Here is a 16,932-nt window from a genome sequence, read left to right on the forward strand (position 1 = left end):
GCAGCGAAAACTTTAATACTCTCTTATTAAAAAAAAACCATAAATAGTAACCATTGTCACGAGTACTCATAATTAAAGACAAAGACCAACATTCCTAATCTAGATGAAGACATTCCCGGGACTCCATATGCTCACATATTGACTTCACCTGAAATTAACCAACACTGCTTACCATTAAGGTAAACAGGGCGAACCAAAACAAAGAAGAAATACGGATTAGCAAAATATGCTAAGTACGATAAGTGCAAGATAATTAAACTCAATTTATTTGCAAACATGCTTTTAAAACCAATTTCAATAATTCAATATTTCAATAATCAATTCAATAAAACCAATTCCTCTTTTTAAATCCAATTCCTCTTTTTAAATCCAATTCCTCACCCAAGTGTGCACGCCCCCCAAGCTAGTCTCCTTATGTTGCAAGGCTATTCTTGAGGAAAGACTCGGTCATGCAAAGCCCAAAGTCTTATCAAACCAAATCCGCATAGTGGGATTACTAACAACATGCTTGTAAGGCTTTAATAATAATTCAAAATCCTTTTTAATCCAAAAATTCCAAAACTCATGATTTGAAACCAATACCAATAATTCAATATACTTAAAACTCCTTTTTATTTAATTCCACATGCTTTCAAAATCAAACCTTTTAAACATGAGTAATAATTTTAATTATTCAAAACATGATATAAAAATTAATCCTTCAATTTATTTATCAAAACCAATTATTTAAACATGCTTTTATTTTTATAAAACATAATTCAATTCAATTCAATTCAATTTAAATTCAACCATCATAAAATCACTCAAACATGCTTATTCAATCCAATCAATCTCAAAGGTATCTAGCCACCTAAACGTACCTTTGATCCTTGCTAGCAATCACACAAATAGACTTCAAGAACCTTGATTGAACACACCCTACAAATAAATATAACCTTAATTATTATAAGGTTAACAAATAATCACAACAATTAAATTAAAAACCCCCAACTATATGTACATGAACCTTTTAAATTATTTTCTCATAAACATCATTAAAAATCTGATTTAATTAAAACCAGTCATAATAATTTTATAAATCCCCCATAATAATAATAATTAATTAAATAAGAGAAGAGAAGAAGAAAAGGTAGAAAACCAAGGAAAAGAGAAGAATTGGATTTGCGTTGATAAGAATAGGCAGAACTTGCAGAGGCTGTAACTCCTTCTATATAACTCCGTATTGGGTAATTCTTGAGCCTAACCTCAAGGATTTTTCGAGAGGAACAATTTTCTGTGAAATAGCAAAACCCCAAAACTGACCAGAAGTGCCCGAAAATTGGCTCCAAAGATGTACGGGCTGATTTTCTTTAGAAAAGAGGAGAAGAAGAGTAAGAGAAGAAGAGAATTGGTGTGAAGAATGTGAGAGGTATGAGGGGGTATTTATAGGCTAGCTCATTCAATAATTATGGCAAGAGAATGTGGGAAGAATTATGGTAAAAAGAATTAAGGAATTACTTGGAGAAGAGAATGAAAGAAATATGGAAAGTTTTGATATTAAGGTAATTGTGCATAATAAAAATATGGAACATGTGTTGTCATGAAAAATAATATGGTAAGGGAGATTACTTGGGGAATAATCAAGGGAGATATAAGGTAGGAAAATAAGATGATCAAATATTAAGGAGATGGAAAAATAGAATTAAGGAAAATACTAGATTTTAAGGAGATAATTAAAAATATAATTTACCAAAATAAATTCCCCCAAAATTAGCCATGAGGGCCGAAAATCTTGAGCTTACCATAGCTCATATTTTCGGACCTCATTAGTGGAATTAAGGAAGATTTTTGCTAGATTTTAAGGAATAAAAATAATTGTGTAAATAATATAGAATAATTAATTAAATAATTAATTAATTAAATACCAATTATTCACCAATAAATAACTAAGAAAATCAGATTTTCTATACATAGAAAATCCGAATTTCTTAGCTAAATAAATGGGAATTTTCGGACTTCTTAATTAATTAATAAAATATAGTTTTTACTTTAATTAAAATATCCGAAATATATAAATAATCTGATTTTTAAAATAAAATAAATGGATAATAAATCTTATCCAAAATCTAAAAATAATAATTAGGTTTCAAAATATTTTTGGCGCCAAAATTCAAATATCATTTTGGCTCCAAAATTCAAATAGTAAGTTAATTTACTAAAATACCCTTTTTGTAAAATAATAATTAATTAATTAATTAGGAAAATACGTATGAAAATACGGGGTATTACAGCTGACCAGTAGGTGGGGAAGAGCAACCACTTGCCTTATTACTTAAGGTCAAGGTGGTCCTCCCACCTACCCATTCTTGTTTGGCGACATGTGTCAAATGACTATAGATTGTGCTAATTAATTTAATTTAGAATTAAATTAAATTGCTAGGGTTTTAATTTTTGATGGTAATCCCTATAAATACCCCATTAGTTTTAGGGATTTGTAATAGAGTTGGACTCTAAGGGTTCTCCATCAATAGTGAGATAACCTTGAGTACGAAACTCTAAGTCGTGTTGTTATTTAGTCCAAGCTACTAAATCACGACCAAGTTTGAGTACGGAGTGAGAGCCGTTAGAGGAATCGCGCGGAGATTCTCGCTCCCGAGGTTGCCGTTTCAAGGTTTGTGCTCGTGGTCGGGTGAAGCACGCTTCAAGGGTATAATCTCTAAGACCGATAATTTGATTATGTGTTTTACATGCTTTTAATAGTATTAATTATACATGTGTCCGTGGCGGATTGTGGTTTCCGCATGGTGTTTAGGACACAGTAAAACCTAACAGGAAGGTCTACGACAAGTGGTAGGGGCACTGACCACGGGAGTGGGGGTCTTGGTGGCGGTGAGGGTGCGCGGGGCACGATAGGTTAGGGGTTAGTGCAGGGGGGGTGGGTTGGGCTGAGGTGGTGGGGTTTTTTTTAAATAGTTTTTTTAAAAGTTTTTTAATTAATTAATTAATTAATATAAATAAGAACCAGTTAGAGGCTGCCACGTGGCATAATTAACCTTAATGACCAACTGTGCTAGTTATTAAGGGATTTGTTGTCATTTTCGTGAAACTAATGTGAGTATGGTGAATTAAAATTTTTATTTAGTATATATGGTGAATTAATTGAGTGATAACTCAAGGGTATTTGCATGAAAAAACCGATCAAAATGAAATAAAGTGTAGATTTGTCAACACTCTCATAAATTCAACCTTTTACATCTAAGTTGAAGTGTAAAACTCCAAATATTGCATACAACTTTGAATTGGTTTAAAACGATGATTAGAACAGGTCGTACGATGATAATAAGTTAGCTTGAGGCTCGAATTTATTATGTTGCTATGTAATGTCGTGTGTTGCTGTTTGAAAACCTGGAATAAGGGTCATATTTACAAGCTAGGGTGCAGAAATGAGATGTCGTGCAAGAAATAATTGCACCACTAGAAAATTAAAATTACCATGACATTGTGCAAATGTTGTGACGTAGTGCATCTGCCGTGGCGCGATGCCTTGCGGCCTGAAGCGGTGCGTTGCAGCGTGACGAGGTACAACGCGTCTTATGCTTATTATGGATTAGGGTTATTAAGGCTTAGGTAATTATTGGGCTTGATGGAGCGAGATTTCGTAGATGGGTTAAGGCGAAGTTGGCTTAATACGAAGGAAAGGAAAAGGTTTGGTTTGATGTTCGGGCAAAAAGGGATTGGATTAGGATATGGAATAAGCTAAGGGCCGATTTTTAAGTAATTCTTAGTTTCATTAGCGCAACTTGACCAATTAGCTATAAAAGGTCATTCATTAATGAGTTTGTGACGGGGAGACACGATTAGGTGACTACAGGCACGAGCTACCGTACACATCATAATTAGGATTGGTTTAGCCATAGCTGACGAAGTGGGGACACGGACACTATATCGACTTCCAACTAATTTTTTATAAATCTTTTGAGCTAATAATAACAATAATAATAATAATAATAATAATAATAATAATAATAATAATAATAATCATCATCATCATCATCAACATCATCAACCTAGTGAAGATATAAGCTGCAGCACGAGCCCCAATGTCTTGCGTCGTCGAGAACCTCTGAACCCGCTAATAAACAATAATAATAATAATAATAATAATAATAATAATTATTATTATTATTATTATTATTATTATTATTATCTTTAAGAAAATGTATGTTAAGCTTTTTATTGATAATAAATAATTCAAAGTTTATCTTGTTTAAAGAAGGTCGCGCAAAGTTGGTATAATTCATGTAAATTTTTCCTATTTAAAATCAATAATTAACTATAATCTAGAAGGGTGTCTTTTAAATAAAATATTAAAAACGGTATTTTGGTCTATTAGAGGGAAAAAAAAAAGAAAATTTAAAATTTATAAACCAGAACCTCTATTTCTCTATACAAGCTAAGAAACTCATGCAATACGTGCCTGTGTAATATAAGAAACCTAATAGGCTTTATCCACCTCCTAATTGTCATATATCTAAATAATTAGTAGGTGTAAATTTAAAAACTGTTGATTAAAATAAAAAATAAAAAATAAAATTAGTAAATTTTTTTTAAAAAAATTGTTATTACAAAGAAAGTTAATGAAGTCGTACGATATTTTTTTATATCGACAGATTATTATAAAAAACAAAAAAAAAGATATATACTGCTTGTATAATTGTATTATGCTTAAAAAAATAGAATTGGTCGGTAATTTTTTTTTATTAAAAAAAATTAACAATATTTAGAAAGGGTGATTTTGGAAATTGAAAGTGTGATTTATCACCCAAATCCCATCTTCTATTTATATATTATTATAGATACTTATACTAAAGTAGAGTATTTTGGAGGGCATTTACCTACAGATGTCAAAGGGGGAGGGGGGAGGGGATGTTGGCCTTCCCAACCCCATCCCTACCTAAAATTTTCATCCTCACCCCCACGGTTGGGGTCTAAAATTCATCTTCACCCCCACCCCAATAGGTACAATTTCAAAATCATCCCTGCCTCATTACCCCCCCCCCCCCCACTTGGATATCCACCCCCACCTGATTTGCATCCTAAGACCCGCCTCCCAAATGCAATAATACCACATAAAATTTTATGATTATAATAATTAAAAAAAAAACAAATCATTGTCAATATTACAGATTTTTTGTTTATAATACAAGTCTATTACAAATTATTATACTTTTACTACATCATTTTAGTTAATTTTTTTTTTAAAATTGTATAAAGCATATTATTTTATTTTTTTAAAATATATGAATATGGATAACGGGTTGGTACGAAGTAGGTAGGTGGGGTGGGGCGGGGCGGGTATGAATTGAAGTGGGGCGAGTGGGGTGGGGTTGGGATAGGGTGGGTACAACCTAAAATCCACCCCCGCCCAATCACTTATGGCAGGTATGGTTTTTATCCCCATCCTAGCCCCACCACTCGCCAAACCGAGACCCATCCCTGCTCCATTATGGTGAGGATGGGGCTAGTCTCCTACATGACCTGTCCCACTGACATCCGTACATTTACCCTCCTAAACTTTACTTTAAACACTTATTTTACTTGCCTAGGAGTTTAGGAACTTCACTATTTATTTATTTATTTACATGTTTATTTATTTATTTATTATTAGATTGATAATTGAATTACATTCTTAACTGAACATGGCTCGAAAATTATCTATTGTAGTGACATAGATAAATAAGTGAATTGCAATGAGAATTTTTGAAGTGAAGTAGTTTTAAGGAGTGTTACAAAAATTTTTTAGCGCATATATAGGAGTGTTACAACATTTTCTGAATTAATGTAACAAAAATTTCAAAAAAACATAAAAATTAAACAACTTATGGATACAACTATGACCCCTTATAAAAATGGAAGCATTTTATTTCCACGCTTAAAATCAATTCTTTATAAGAATTAGAGAAAACAAAGGGGAAACAACATAATATATTAATTAAAATATAAAAAATGCAAGAGTTATTTTAACCTAATATGGTCCCTTCCCTAGAAGGTTGGCTCTTTCTTGATAAACGCTTTTATTTCCTGTATTAGATGGTCAAGATTTGTGTAAGAAGATCCGCCTTCACTTATGCTTTTGTTTGCCAAGTGTGACATTATAGACATTGATGTTTCTAGCTTGTCATGCTTTCTTTCCATGAGATCATTAATCATGTTCTCCACTCTTGTTCTATCACTAGTATCCTTCATATCTAGACCAATCTTCCAAACATCACTAACGTATCTGCTATTGACAAGCTGATCTGAAAAGTAAGGCCAACAAAGCACTGGCACCCCAGTCACAATGCTTTCTAGTATCGAGTTCCATCCACAATGAGTAAAGAACCCACCAACGGCTCGATGAGCCAAGACTTCTTTTTGTGGGACCCAATTCACTATACATCCTCTCTTCTTAGTACCGTCTAAAAGGTAATCTTGGGTAATTGGACTATCTAGGTCACTTTTAATAATGAGATCGGGCCTTATAACCCAGAGAAAGTACTTGTTACTCTGGACCAGTCCAGCCCAAAATTCCGTTAGTTGGTCTTTTGTGAGGATAGCTAAGCTACCAAAACTTACATAGACAACAGATTTGTCGGGCTTATGGTCCAACCAAGATATGCAACTTTGATCAACTTCCAAAAAGTTATTAGTATTAGACAATGTTTTTTCTTTTGTACCGAGTTTGTAGTCTAGGTGAGCATGTAATGGTCCTATGGAGTAAACCTTTGAGCAATGCTCGCGAATGAGTGAAAGACATGGACCTTCAAGATCCTCAAAAGTGTTGAGAATGAAGGAGTGAGCTTGCTTGATCAGCTGCATCTCGCCGGAGAATCGATGTTGGAGTTTATGACAGGAAGATATGTCTAGCTTTCGGCAGAAGCTGGGAAGGTCACGGTAGCGAAGGAAGCTATCCATCCCGGGTGCATTCTTTACTAGCTTATCCATTTCTTCATCTGTAGATAGTTCATTAATTGTAATTCAAAAGCATTCTCACAATATCACAAATATATTAAAATTCCACAAATGCAGATGAGGATGATGAATAACTTGCATGATTCTACGTATTGACATTATTATCTTATCAAAAGTGTTAACTACAAAACTTTTAATCAGTCAACTTGCCACACTTGTTGATGGGAAACAAGAGATTTCCTAATTTTAGGTTTACGGTAACAATTCAGAAGTACTTCTTCGTAATTACTTGCGTGCTTATTTATGATAATTTTAAATCTACCTAGTGTTTTGAAAAAATAACATTGACAAGTTTCAAACAAATAACATTGGAAAAATTAAAACTTGCTAGTGTTATGCATTTCAAACAAATTTTCAACCATTTTAAGATATTAGAATTTAATATTAATTTTGAGAGACGTGTCACTTTCTACATGCAATTGCACAATAGAGCTGTCAATTCGGGTATACGGTTCGGGTTTTAGTCTGGTCAATGCGGGTCGGGTCAACTCAGGTTAATATCATTACCTTTGCGTGTCGAGTTTGGGCCGGGTCAATGTGGATCGGGTCATGTTGGGTCATGCATCCTATCAGGTTTAAGTCGAATTCACGGCGGGTCAATAACCGGTCAGGTTGAATTTGGGTTGGATTTATGACAAGTCGGGTTAAATTCGGGTTTCAACAGGTTATAACCGGTTAGGGGCATTCTCGGGTTCGGTACAAGTCAATAATTAGCGGGTTTTATTCAGGTAAGGTCATATCCAGGTTGGGTCGGGTTTTGAAAACCTGGGTTAACTCGGGTCTCTGGTTGGTTTCAGGTTGGGTCATATCATGTTCAGGTCACCATTTTCTCGGATTTAAACACGACGGGTCATGATCGAGTTCAGATAGATATATTCTAACACTTAGAAATGAGCAAATAACTTGATTTGTCTAAGGAGTAGTATGAATTGCTATTGAACTTCTCATAGCAATTCATTGGCACAAGGACACAATTGACAAAAATTGTCATTAAATTCATATAATATTATCTTACATTCTTATTTGCGCGACGAACATCATATTCATAGTAGAAATAATTTAGAAGTGAGTACATAATTATATAACAATATATGAATACGGTGGTCATAAATGAATTTGGGGTGATTTGAAATTGGGTTAGGTCAATAACAGGTTAGGTTGAGTTTGAAATGGGTCAGGTACAAGTCAGGGAGAATTTGGGTTGGGTCAATAACAAGTCGAGTTCGATTCGGGTCGGGTTAGTTACAGGTCGGGTAGAATTCGACTTAGGTTAGTAACAGGTCGGGTTTCGACTGGTTAAAGCATGTTTGGGTCAATCTCATTTCAGATCGGGTTCGTTTCAGGTCAATAATTTACGGGCTATATTCAAGTCGAGTCATCTCCAGGTCGAGTCATCTCCAGGTTCGGGTCTCAAATACTCAATTAAACTCGGGTCTAGGGTTGGTTGCAGGTCAGGTCATATCGGGTTCGAGTCACCATTTTCTCGGTTTCAAATAAGCTGGATCATAATTGGGTTCGGGTAAATTTTTCAGTTCGGGTCAGCTTTTGACTGCTCTATGCACAATTAGCGCATTAGAGTTGACCGAATACCAATCATTTTATATTGAAGAGAGCGTTTGGTACAGATTTTGGAAATGAAGTGAAAAGGAATAATTTTTAAACTTATCCCCTTTTTTTATTTTTGTTTGAGGAGGGCAAATGAAATTGTTACCTTTAAGTTTTAGAGTGGTAATAAATAGGTGGAAACCATTATCCATAGGTTATGATAATTGTTACCTAAACCTTCTAACCAAACATTTGGTAACGACGACGGTAATGGTTTTATTGAACCCATTTTCAGCTTAAAAAAACACTCTTACCAAACATGCTAAGATTCATAGACGAATCAATTAATTAAGCTAAAATCAGATTCAGACTGGATCGATAATAATGGTCTAAAAGACTACAGAGTAATAGTATGTATACATACCTTTGAAAGGAATTTCCCCTGCTTCAACGAGCTTTGGAATACAATGAAGTATCCAAGTAAAGCATGCACCGGAAGTACTAAACGCCATTACTGGCACTTGCACTTCACTAGCTATATCATAAGCAAAATTCAACCATTCATCCAATATCACACAAGTCACTTTATCTCCTACCAAAATATCCCTCAAAAGCGGTTTAGCACTAGATGCTAATCCCTTAAACAATTCACTCAACCTGAGCGGATCAGTTCGTGGATGAGCATCGGGTAGCCCATCCGGTACCGTCTGTTGGAAGTTCTTGATATAAAACAAGAGTGTTGGGAAAAATAAGAGAGAAAGAGAGAGAGAAATAAATGGAAGGGGAAAAGTCCCACATTGATTGGGGAGGAAGGTTTTTCCTTGTTTTTATAATGTAGTGCTTTAGCACTACTTAGTTGAGTGAGTTGGAGGTGTGTGTTACTCCACACACACACGCGCGCGCGCGCGCGCCGAGCCGAGCCGGGTCGGGTCGGACTTGGGGTCTTGGGGAATGCGATGCGCGGGCGTGGGTCCTTGTTATCTTTTTGGAGAAATTTTATTCCCTTTTCTTTGTTAAACAGAATATTCCTTTTTGTCTGTTGGGTTTATTCTTTTCTGACTGTTGTGAGAATTAATCAGCCATTAATTCCTTGATTGTAGCTGACTGATTAATTCCTTGTTTCTTGCCTCAGTTGTTGACTGACCAGATTAATCTGGTCGTTTTCTTGGCCAGATTCTTCCCACCTTTCATGCTTTCCGTTTTTCCTCTTCACCCTATAAATATTCGGTGGTTTTCTTAGCCAAAACACACAACACAATCAGTCTTCTCTCTTCTCTAAACTTATCTAAATACATGTTCTTTCTGTTCTGTTTTCTGGGCAAGTATTCTGAGTTCCAGTCGGGTTTGTGAGTGCACATAAACTCCGGCGCCGTGCTTATCCTGGAGGGCGACCGCAATTGTCTACTGCACCGGGAGGTAGCGCGGAATCGTCTTTTAGGTCAGTGGTTCTCCACGACGCGGCTATTGTCAGTTTGGTTTACGCATCAAGAGATAAGTTATTTCTGTTTTATTGCTTATTAGTATAACAATCTAAAAGACGATTATGGCTTCCAAATTCCTTGTTCCTGATATGTCTAAACTAGAACCTCTTGATGGAAAGAATTATAAACGTTGGGCTGTTAGGATGCATTTTTATTTGGAGCAGATTGATGTTGCATATGTTCTTGCTGATATTGTTGAACCTGTTGATAAAGATGATTTGTCTGAATCTGAGATTAAGTTTTCTAAGGATGATAGAACTTGTAAGGGCATGTTGTTGCATTATATGTCGAATAGTCTGTTGGATATTTATATGGGTTTCTATCATGCTAAGGATATTTGGGATGCTTTAGAGAAAAAATATGGAACTGATGATGCTGGTACTAAACGTTATTGTGTTAGTAAGTGGTTAAGTTTTCAAGTTGTTGATGATAAGCCTATTATTGATCAGATTCATGCTTATGAGAGTATTTGTATTAATATGGCTGCTGAAGGTCTGTCTATTTGTGATACTACCCTTGCTATTGTTCTTATTGAGAAACTCCCTCCCTCTTGGAAGGATTTTCGTAACCAACTCATGCACAAAAAGAAAGACCTAACCTTAGAGGAACTTGCTGCCCACCTCAAAATTGAGGAGGAAAACCGTATCAAAGACAAAACCCCTTCTGTTTTTCCTTCCTCTTCTTCTGCCAAAGCCAACCTTGTTGAACCCAAATCAAACAACCAGTCCAAAGCCAAAAACAGTAACCTTAAGCCTAATGGGAAAATTCAGAAGTACAAGTTTAAGGGAATCTGTTATGAGTGTGGTTTGACTGGTCACAGGGCTAGAGATTGCAGGGTCAAGAAGAAGAATGGGCAAAGTCAAGCAAATCTTATTGAGGATTCTGACGTTATTGTTGCTGTTGTTTTAGAAGCTAACTTTACAGGTAATGCTGCTGAGTGGATTGTTGACACTGGAGCTACCAGGCACATCTGCGCCAACAAGGACATGTTCACTACCTATGACAAGGTTGAAGGTGAAAATGTCTTCATGGGCAACTCAGCTTCTGCTTCTATCCAAGGCAAAGGGAAGATCGTTCTCGCTCTCACTTCTGGAAAATTGCTTACTCTCACTAATGTTTTGCATGTTCCAGAAATGCGCAGGAATTTAATTTCTGGCAGTTTGCTCATGAAAGCTGGACTGAAGCTCTCCTTTGATTCTGATAGATTAGTTCTTACTCGCAATGGGGAATTTGTGGGGAAGGGCTTTTGTAATGGGGGGCTTTTTACTCTTGATGTTAAAATTGACACTATGAATAAGAATGCTAGTACTTCTTCTGCTTATATTGCTGAGTCTATTGATTTATGGCATGCTAGATTAGGTCACGTTAATTTTGATTCTGTTAAAAGGCTTAAACACTTAAATTTGATTCCAAGTTTTTCTAAAACTGATTTTTCGAAATGTCAAGTTTGTGTTGAAGCCAAATTTACTAAGAAGCCATTTAAATCAGTAGATAGACAGACTGAAGTACTAGAACTTGTTCATAGTGACTTAGGTGATTTTAATAATCACGAAAGTAGAGGGGGTAAAAAGTATTATATTACTTTTGTTGATGATTGTTCACGTTTTTGTATGGTTTATCTTCTCAGGTCTAAGGACGAAGCTGAGGAAATGTTCCTCAAATATAAAGCTGAGGTAGAAAACCAGTTGGACAAAAAGATCAATAGGGTTAGGAGTGACAGGGGTGGGGAGTACAGCCCTGACACTCTTAAGGCATTTTGTGAGCAACTTGGCATTGTTCATGAGACGACGGCTCCCTATTCACCCGAACAAAACGGTATAGCTGAAAGGAAAAATAGAACTTTAAAGAATATGATGAATTCTATGCTTATTAGTTCTGGGCTTCCTAATAACATGTGGGGGGAGGCTATTCTTTCTGCTTGTCATGTTTTGAACAGGGTTCCTCACAAGAAGCTTGACAAGACTCCATACGAAATATGGAAAGGTCGAGCGCCAAACCTGAAATACTTGAAAGTGTGGGGGTGCCTAGCAAAAGTAGGCATACCTAGCTTCAAGAGGGATAAGATTGGTCCCAAAACTGTTGATGCTATTTTTATTGGCTATGCTTATCAAAGTGCAGCTTATCGTTTCTTTGTTAAAGGTGCTAACAATTCTTATGCAGGTGGTCATATCATTGAAGCAAGAGATGCTGAGTTCTTTGAGAACATTTTTCCTTTGAAAATGTCTCCTTCTAATGATAGTGAATTGCATGCTAGTAGTTCTGTTAGTTTACCTATTGCTAATGCTCCTATTACTAACGATGATTCTGTTTTGGAGCCAAGGAGAAGCAAAAGGGCAAGAAAGGAAAATAGTTTTGGTCCTGATTTTATTACTTCTTATTTATCTGAATCTTCCTTAATTGATGATGATTTTGTGCATATTTTTGTTTTGGAAGATGATCCAAGAACCTATGATGAGGCAATGAGGTCAGTTGATGCTGTATTTTGGAAAGAAGCAATTGATAGTGAATTACAATCAATTCTCAATAATGACACTTGGGAATTGGTTGAACTTCCTAGAGGTTGTAAGCCTATTACTTGTAAATGGATCTTTCGGAAAAAATTAAAGGCCAATGGATCCATAGACAAGTATAAGGCAAGGATAGTGGTAAGGGGTTTTACTCAAAAGTTTGGCATTGATTATTTTGATACTTACTCCCCTGTTACTAAAATTGCAACCATTAGGACTTTAATTGCTCTTGCTTGCATTTTTGGTCTTGTTGTTCATCAAATGGATGTCAAAACTGCATTTTTGAATGGTGACTTGGATGAGGAGATTTACATGGTCCAACCTGAAGGGTTCGTTGTTCCAGGACAAGAGGAGAAGGTTTGTAAGTTAGTCAAGTCATTGTATGGGCTTAAACAAGCTCCAAAGCAATGGCATGACAAATTCGATAAGACTATGACTGGTAATGGTTTTCATGTTAATGAAGGTGACTCTTGTGTTTATTTTAAGCATGATAGTCATGGATGTGTAATTATTTGTCTTTATGTGGATGATATGTTGATTTTTGGGACTAACTTGGATCGTGTAAATGAGACAAAACAGTTTTTGAGTTCGAATTTTGAAATGAAAGACATGGGTGAGGCAGATGTGATTTTGGGAGTAAAAATCAAGAGGACTCCAAATGGCATCTGTCTTAATCAGTCACACTATGTTGAAAAACTTCTTAAAAAGTTTGACTCATTTAATGTCGATCCAGTTAAGACTCCCTATGACCCAAGTTTCCACTTAAAGAAAAATAATGGTAATCCAGTTAATCAGTCTGAATATGCTAGAATTATTGGTAGTGTTATGTTTCTTATGAACTACACTAGACCTGACATTGCTTATTCTGTTAGTAGGTTGAGCAGGTACACTCATAATCCAAGCAGTGATCATTGGATTGCTCTAAGGAGGTTGCTTAGGTACCTTAAGGGTACTATGGATTGGGGTTTGCACTACTCCAAATTTCCTGGAGTTTTGGAGGGTTTTTGTGATGCCAACTGGGTATCCGATAATGATGAAGTTAACTCCACTAGTGGCTATGTCTTCACCCTTGGGGGTGGAGCCGTATCCTGGAAATCTTGTAAGCAATCTTGTACTGCTATGTCTACTATGGAATCTGAGTTTATTGCTCTTGAATTGGCAGGTCATGAGGCAGAATGGTTGAGGAACATGCTTGCAGATATTCCACTGTGGGGGAAGCCAGCTCCTTCAGTTGCACTTCATTGTGATTCGCAAGCTGCTATTGCTGTTGCACACAACCATGCCTATAATGGGAAGAAGAGACACATCCGTCTGAGGCATAAAGCCGTCAGAAATTTGTTGTCTGAAGGGGTGATATCACTGGACTATGTTAAGTCCGAAAAGAACATTGCGGATCCGTTAACTAAAGGCCTATGTAAAAAACTAGTTTTGGAAACATCGGAAGAGATGGGGCTAAAGCCCGTTGTATGAATTGTGAAATAATGAACTCATACTCACTATGAGTTCAAAGGGGAACGTTATGTAATAATTCGGAAGCACATTTTCATTTTATTTGTCCATCTCTAGATGTTTGTTTTGTGCTTAGCTACATATGAGAAGGAGGTTGAGCATACGGCTCTTAATGAACCCATATCCATATTTTTGGAGGTGTGTTGTAGCTCACACTTGATGGAGTTCACCTACTTAGGTGTGGAAGTGTGGCCGCTTCCTATGAGTATTTCGTGGGCTTATACTCTAGAGCACCTATGAGCATCCAGGCTGGACGTATGGCCAGTATAATGCGTCATCTTTATTCGCGGAATTTCAGAATATTATACATGTTCAATTGTGTGGCTCAAAGTGACGGGTCCCTAACTCCCTATTGAGTTCAAGACGAAGGTCACTTGTTAGGTGAGGGATCATAGCTTGATGTCCACTATGTGTTAATTCAAGTCGCGAGACATTGACACTTATGCAATTGTTTTGTTTTGCCCAGAATTCATTTTTCCTTTCTTTCTTTTTCATATCTTCGAACCTGTGGGGGATTGTTGGAAGTTCTTGATATAAAACAAGAGTGTTGGGAAAAATAAGAGAGAAAGAGAGAGAGAAATAAATGGAAGGGGAAAAGTCCCACATTGATTGGGGAGGAAGGTTTTTCCTTGTTTTTATAATGTAGTGCTTTAGCACTACTTAGTTGAGTGAGTTGGAGGTGTGTGTTACTCCACACACACACACGCGCGCGCGCGCGCCGAGCCGAGCCGGGTCGGGTCGGGCTCGGGCCTCGGGACTTGGGACTTGGGGTCTTGGGGAATGCGATGCGCGGGCGTGGGTCCTTGTTATCTTTTTGGAGAAATTTTATTTCCCTTTTCTTTGTTAAACAGAATATTCCTTTTTGTCTGTTGGGTTTATTCTTTTCTGACTGTTGTGAGAATTAATCAGCCATTAATTCCTTGATTGTAGCTGACTGATTAATTCCTTGTTTCTTGCCTCAGTTGTTGACTGACCAGATTAATCTGGTCGTTTTCTTGGCCAGATTCTTCCCACCTTTCATGCTTTCCGTTTTTCCTCTTCACCCTATAAATATTCGGTGGTTTTCTTAGCCAAAACACACAACACAATCAGTCTTCTCTCTTCTCTAAACTTATCTAAATACATGTTCTTTCTGTTCTGTTTTCTGGGCAAGTATTCTGAGTTCCAGTCGGGTTTGTGAGTGCACATAAACTCCGGCGCCGTGCTTATCCTGGAGGGCGACCGCAATTGTCTACTGCACCGGGAGGTAGCGCGGAATCGTCTTTTAGGTCAGTGGTTCTCCACGACGCGGCTATTGTCAGTTTGGTTCACGCATCAAGAGATAAGTTATTTCTGTTTTATTGCTTATTAGTATAACACCATCTTGAACTTAAACCCCGGATAACGGGAAAAACGAGCTTCAATATCAGTGTGCTTGGTGAGCCATTGGTGGTTGTGGGTTGTATGTAAAAATGTTATCTTGAAATTTGCAAGGCATAAAAGTTCAGCTAAGTTTAGCAAAGGGCCTACATGGCCTTGTAATGGTACTGGAAATATAAGGACATGAGGTATTTGAGTAGAAGATTGGTGCTCCATATTTTGGTTTTGAGATTCAGAGTGTTAATTGATCTGGTAATGTATTACGACTGTAGTAAATATATATTGACAAAATGTGAATGCCACACTTTATTTATTAATATTCTATACAATATACTTAATTTATTGTTGATTGAGATCAAATCGTGTTACTGCCCTCGATTGTAGTATCATGGTTTTATTCAAGTAATATATTATGTCGTATATGGAGCCTCATCAATGCACTATTCAGAAATCCTGCAATTTATTTTTTCTTATTAATTACTAAGGCGATACACGTCAATGAGCTAGCCATAATCAGGGAACTCTTTAGTTGACAATATAATGAGGAAAATCATGTAAACAAATAGTTTTAGAATTGAAATATAATTATCTATACATTATTCTTAAAAGTTCAAAAAAAAAAAAAAAAAAGACATAATAATAAGGCAAATAAATAAATAAACAATTTAGTGGATATAATTGTCCAAACACCATTCATACAAGTTAAAGCATTAAATCATACAATAAAAAGTTTAGAGACAATTAACATCATATTAATAGAGACGTATAGATAAACAAACATTTTAAACATATAATAATTCTCACACTATTTGTAAATATTTTCTCATGCCGAGTACTTCTTAAAAGATAGGGAATTGAGTCTAATAAATAATATTATGAGGGTATATACATAAACCTAGTTGGAAAATAAAACTATATGAAGCAAAAGATCCTTTGTGAATTGTGATGCTACAGACTTTATGAGATTTGTCACGACATACAATTAAAAAATTAAAAAAAAAAAAAAAATTTAAAAAAAAAGCTTAAGATTCAGAATTTTTTTTTTTATGTTTTGTCTACAAATCAATCCAGTAACACGAGGGGGGTATACGTACTAGCACAGTAATTTCTATCGCTTTGAGACTAAAATAAAAGAAAATGATGATATAGGCCATGTTAGTTGTTTTGTGAAAATTTTTTATATAAATTCGGGCGCATTGACTTTTTTGTTTTGTTTTTTTTTTTTTTTTTTTAAATACCATTTCATGATTAGATTAACAACAATCATGATTCATAATGAATTAGCAGAATATACCCTTGTTTGTACCTCCCCAAGTGTATATAATAACATCTGATATTCATATAAATTCTTTGTATGTCCTTCGTTCCTCAATAATTGACATAGTTAAAATAGCACTGGCTAAATATTATAGTTAAACTAGACACACATGACAATACATTAGTTTGACTTTATATATATTTGATCAAATGTTAGTAAAAAAAAAGCTGATATATTATACTTTATATGAATACCAAATTAAAAATATATTTCATCATAAAAT

The 16,932-nt window shown here is 35.7% G+C and overlaps 1 protein-coding gene across 1 annotated transcript in view; it reads right to left on the bottom strand.

Moving 5' to 3' along the window:
* The window catches only part of LOC145597023 (7-deoxyloganetic acid glucosyltransferase-like), a 125,429-nt gene extending 109,701 nt beyond the window's left edge, over window positions 1-15,728 (bottom strand). The window contains exons 1-3 of the mRNA XM_081653204.1: window positions 15,392-15,728; window positions 8,960-9,242; window positions 6,415-6,971 (exon numbers count right to left, since the gene is read on the bottom strand). Of these exons, the coding sequence (XP_081509330.1) occupies window positions 6,415-6,971; window positions 8,960-9,242; window positions 15,392-15,607 (1,056 nt within the window). The 5' untranslated portion in view covers window positions 15,608-15,728. The remainder of the gene's footprint in view (window positions 1-6,414; window positions 6,972-8,959; window positions 9,243-15,391) is intronic.
* Window positions 15,729-16,932: the final 1,204 nt, after the last annotated feature.

The sequence above is a fragment of the Chenopodium album genome, chromosome 20, assembly GCF_948465745.1.
Source record: "Chenopodium album chromosome 20, dcCheAlbu1.1, whole genome shotgun sequence".
Taxonomy (NCBI): Eukaryota; Viridiplantae; Streptophyta; class Magnoliopsida; order Caryophyllales; family Amaranthaceae; genus Chenopodium; species Chenopodium album.